Below are 4,623 nucleotides of genomic sequence, written 5' to 3' on the forward strand. Positions count from 1 at the left end.
TTCCTTTGTTTATCTATCAAAACAATTATCTGCTTTTAATCAATTCTTGCCACGTAAACCGGTATATTTATGTGTCTACATGTTGGACGCTTAAACCGTCATCGTATTTGGTTTGCTCGCTACCGCTGCGGTGGGCTCTTATTCCGATCGACAGAATTTGTTAAAACACTGTAATACGTTGCGGCGTCGACGAAAATTCAATTTGCCAATCGACCAACTTGTTTGAGTGAAATTTCGGTGTATTTTCGATTGCTGAAATTACGAATTTTACGATAATCTCATTTAAATGAACTACCTTTTATATAATTATACGATTATTCTGTTAAATTCGTTCTAGAATAGTGTAGAAAAATGTGTTCTACTTTTAATTCTGCTTTTTTTATAATATAAGGTGGCAAACGAGCAAGCGGCCACCTGAATCCACCAAAATAGAAAGTGATCGCTGCCCATAAATATCCGCGTTGCAGATAAGTTGCCAATCCTTAATTGACGGAGGAGAAGACGCACATAAAGAGACCATTTCCCTTTCCTATGAGTCTCCTCCACCGTCAAATCCACTTTTCCTGCCCATCCTTCCCTCTTAAGAAAAGAGTGGAAAGAGTAGGGAACTAAAATTAGGCCTCCGGCACCACACCCATCAGACGAAACGCGGAATTGCTTCCACTTCACGCCTGTTTTCTGTATGGTCGTGGTATTATACCCAATTATGCGAAGATGTTAAAGCGGGCTTTACCACTGTTAATACAATCTTTCTCTAAGGTTCATGAATAAAAAGTATTGAATATAATTTATAACAATTTATTGCATTTAAAACATAACTATAAAAAACATAAAAATTAAAGTTTTTCACCAGTGTGTGCTTACATTATCTGGACAACCAGTTGTGGTATGCTTTAATTTAATTATTCTCTTCTCATCAGAAACTATAACATTATTATCTTTATCGAATGTCAAACTGTAGATGTTTTTGAAATCTAGTACTTTTTTAAATCCTTCATTCTTTAAATCTATAAAAACACCTAAATTAGTGCAAACGTATAAATCACCATCGTTATCTTCGGATATCTGTCTGACAGTCATCACATCATTGATAACGTTAACTCTAAGTCTATCATTATCATAATTATAAAAGCCAGTCTTATTAGCGAAGTAAATATTCTCATGGTCCACAGTTACATGGAAATGGTCCACTTCGAAGTTTTCAAATTCCTTAACCACAGCGAATTTTCCATCGACTTCTATATGTAATCTCTGATCAGGATAACTGATGTAAAAGAGATTCCTTCTAAAGAACAGAGCCCAGATATTTTTACCAGATTCTTTATAGAAATCAGCTAATTTAGTCATCATGTTGTATTTATAAATACCGTCGCTTCCACCGAGATATATTTCATCGTTACCTTGGTCTATCGCTACGGAACAGCCGCCTCTAATTCCAGCTATATTTTGAAACTCTCTGGTCTCTAAATCGATATACGCTAGTTGGAAATCAACGTCTGAATATGTTTCTGGTACAGTGTAACTGAAGAATACTTTGTTTGATGTTTTATGAGCGTAGAGGTTAAAAGGTCGACCCAAATTGGCCCAGAGGATCTCCTTCTCGTACCATCGATCCTGAATTTTTATACTGTTGCAAGTTTTATTTGGTGCGCCTTTTATGCAAACGAGTATGTTCAGTATGATATATATTTTAAAAGTCATCATCTGTGAAGGAATTTTATGGATGTTAGAAATTTTTAATTTAAAATGTATTCGAGGGAGAATTAGAGAGGGCGCACACCTTAGACTAAACAATCGACAATCGCACAACTTTTGTGCGATTGTCGATTGTTTCGCAGCCCATTCAACTGTTTAATACAACTAAAATCGAGTAGTGTGCACCTCCATATAAGTTCATAGGAATCAAAGCGAACTAAACAGTTTAGTCAAAAGTGTGCGCGCTCTTTATGTGGTTTATTGTGGTCTAAACCGTTAACATTATAGGTTACAAATCAGAAAATGTACTGGTCAAAAAGAAATTTAACCGAAACAGAAAATTAAAACTGATAATTTCAAATATATGAGAGAGTTGTACGATAAATTAAAACTACAATTGAATTGAAAAAAAAAAGGAAATGAAAAACCTACAATTTCCGGAATCACAAATACATACCTATTATTTAGTTTTACAAAAACTTTTGTATCATAACTTATTTTTTTTACGAATTTCAATTTTCAACACATGTTTCGATCACTCGAACACAAACCACCAAATGCGTATAATTGTTATTAATTATAATATTGATAAATTACTCTTTAGTCTCATAACAAATTTTGACAATTATTCTCAAATATTATCGTTGTATTGTTCCAAAAACTCTCATCGATTGTTCCATTCAATACGCGTATTGATTCATCTTATGGTTGGTTTTCAATTACGAATTTAACTTTGAATTTAACTTGCTATTATGTGAATGCGATTTTATCTTATAATTATTGGTACAGCAAAGTATTTTGACAAGTGAGATCAAGTAAGTATAAAAGAATCTTATTCATTGAATGCCAAAGATCGTTATTTATTTTTATTAATAAAGCCAGTTACACATGCTCAGTTTCATGACAGTTACAATCCGATTTCCTATAAATCTATATTTATCTGAACGATCTGACTGTTTAGATTCAATTATAATTAAAACTGAGCGTGTGTAGCGGGCTTTAGACAAAGTCATTAAGAGTATAACATTGGATGGATTTTATGACGAATAAGGAAATAAAAAGGGACAAATACTGCCTTTATAATAATGATTGTACAGTCAGCTACATAAATTGTAAATACATTTACAAAACTTAAAAAGCTTGTAGTCTTCAGGTTTAAATATGTATAGATATCAATATTATATTCAATGTTGGAAGCATACAGATAGATATATCCACAAATATTTTTAAAAACGGTAGCGTCAAGTTTATAAAGCATTGTAAATGTGTAGCTGATTGTACAAAAATGTGTTTTGCATAGCAATTCAAAATCTTACCTTTAAATTTCTTCATCTTTCAAGTAAACCAATTTATCATAACAGTATATAGAATTGTTGCTCGGATTCAATCTATAGATATTACTGACATCTGAATAAATTACACGTTCTCGTTCATCAAACGTCATACCAAAACCTTGCTTTATTTTGGCAACACGTTTCACTCTATGGAACGGTTTATCGTCCATATAAATACCATCAGAAGCACAAAAATATACGTCCCCATAGTTATCTTCAATTATCTGTCTAACAATCAAACCATCGTTCAACATAACTGGATATTCATTTGCCTTGTCCACTTTATAAAGTGCTGTTCTATTAGAGAAATATATTTCCAAACTTCTTGATATGAAAAACGTTAAAATCTCAATACCAACAGCTTCCGATACTTGGACGAATCTATCTATTTTGTATACAAATAATTTCTGTGATGGATATTCTATGTAGTAAAAATTTCTACGTATAAAAATCCCCCAAATTGATTTACCATCTTCAGCAAAGAATTGCGCTTGGGTCGACATAAATTTGTATTTATAAATACCATCATGGCCTCCAAAGTATAAGTCATCGTTCTCTGAGTCATACGCTATAGCATATCCTCCTGGTACGCCTGTTATTGAAGTACATTGTTTACTATTTATATGACATGATTTTATACCAAAGTCTATTTGACTTCCAATTTGTATCGTATGACTCAAGAATAAGCGGCCAGTGTATTTGTGGTAAACTAAATTGTACGGTCTACCTAAATTCTTGACGAGTATTTCCCTTTCGTAGTACACATCTTGAAATATCAGACCGTCGCATTTAATGTCACTGTTATTAGATTCTATAGCGGTTGTTGGAGCATATAGTAAAAGTATTAGAAACATTCTGTCATCGATAACAAAGGGATGAAATCTGAAAATTTAATTTAGATTAGTTTGTCTATTGTTTTCATTATTATCAGTACATCAGAGATTAAAATATACAGAGGAGACATTTGAAAGTACACTTCAAATATTTTTATACTAGTTTTCGCCTGCGACTCCGTCCGCGTGGAATTTAAAAATACAAAAATAAGTAGCCTATGTGTTCTTCCAGACTATCCTCTACATGTATGCCAAATTTCATTAAGATCCATTCAGCAGTTTAGGCTACAAACTCTAACAAACATCCATCCATCTAAACTTTCACATTTGTAATATTAAGTATGAAGTATGATAATAACCAACGCCATCTATTGGTAGAATCTTAAAATCAGATATTAATTTTAAATTAATTGCCAATATTATTTATGTTTTGTTTTGTAACACTGTTTAGTTTTTATAATAAAAGATGGAGCTTATTATAATTTTGTAAAATCTTTTATTACATAGCAATATAAGAACATGAAGTCTGATAACTAATATAGTACCGTTTAGAGAAAGTACCGGTGAACAAAATTTATTCACTACGCCTCGTCTATATATTATTATAATGTCTTTGGTATACGTATAAAGACGGACGCATCTTAGCTTAAGTATAAAAAACGCGATTCATCACATTCACGAACATTGTGTTAGAAAAAGTCAATCTACATTACAAGACAAACAATTCCCTTAAGACAGCGATAACTTTGCTATGATTTATA

The 4,623-nt window shown here is 32.2% G+C and overlaps 1 protein-coding gene across 1 annotated transcript; it reads right to left on the reverse strand.

Annotated features, from left to right (window-relative positions):
- Positions 1–846: 846 nt before the first annotated feature.
- On the reverse strand, positions 847–3,097 carry LOC106105861 (ommochrome-binding protein-like). The gene is made up of 2 exons (XM_013286318.1): positions 3,012–3,097; positions 847–1,704 (listed from the first exon to the last, which is right to left on the reverse strand). The coding sequence occupies exon 2, from the start codon at positions 1,702–1,704 to the stop codon at positions 847–849; it is 858 nt and encodes a 285-aa protein (XP_013141772.1). The 5' UTR covers positions 3,012–3,097.
- Between the last annotated feature and the right edge of the window lie 1,526 nt (positions 3,098–4,623).

Source organism: Papilio polytes, unplaced genomic scaffold, assembly GCF_000836215.1.
Source record: "Papilio polytes unplaced genomic scaffold, Ppol_1.0 DF822622.1, whole genome shotgun sequence".
NCBI lineage: Eukaryota > Metazoa > Arthropoda > Insecta > Lepidoptera > Papilionidae > Papilio > Papilio polytes.

Coding starts and splice junctions, on each gene's coding strand:
- LOC106105861 (XM_013286318.1), bottom strand. CDS start 1,704: ATGATGACTTTTAAAATATATATCATACTGAACATACTCGTTTGCATA.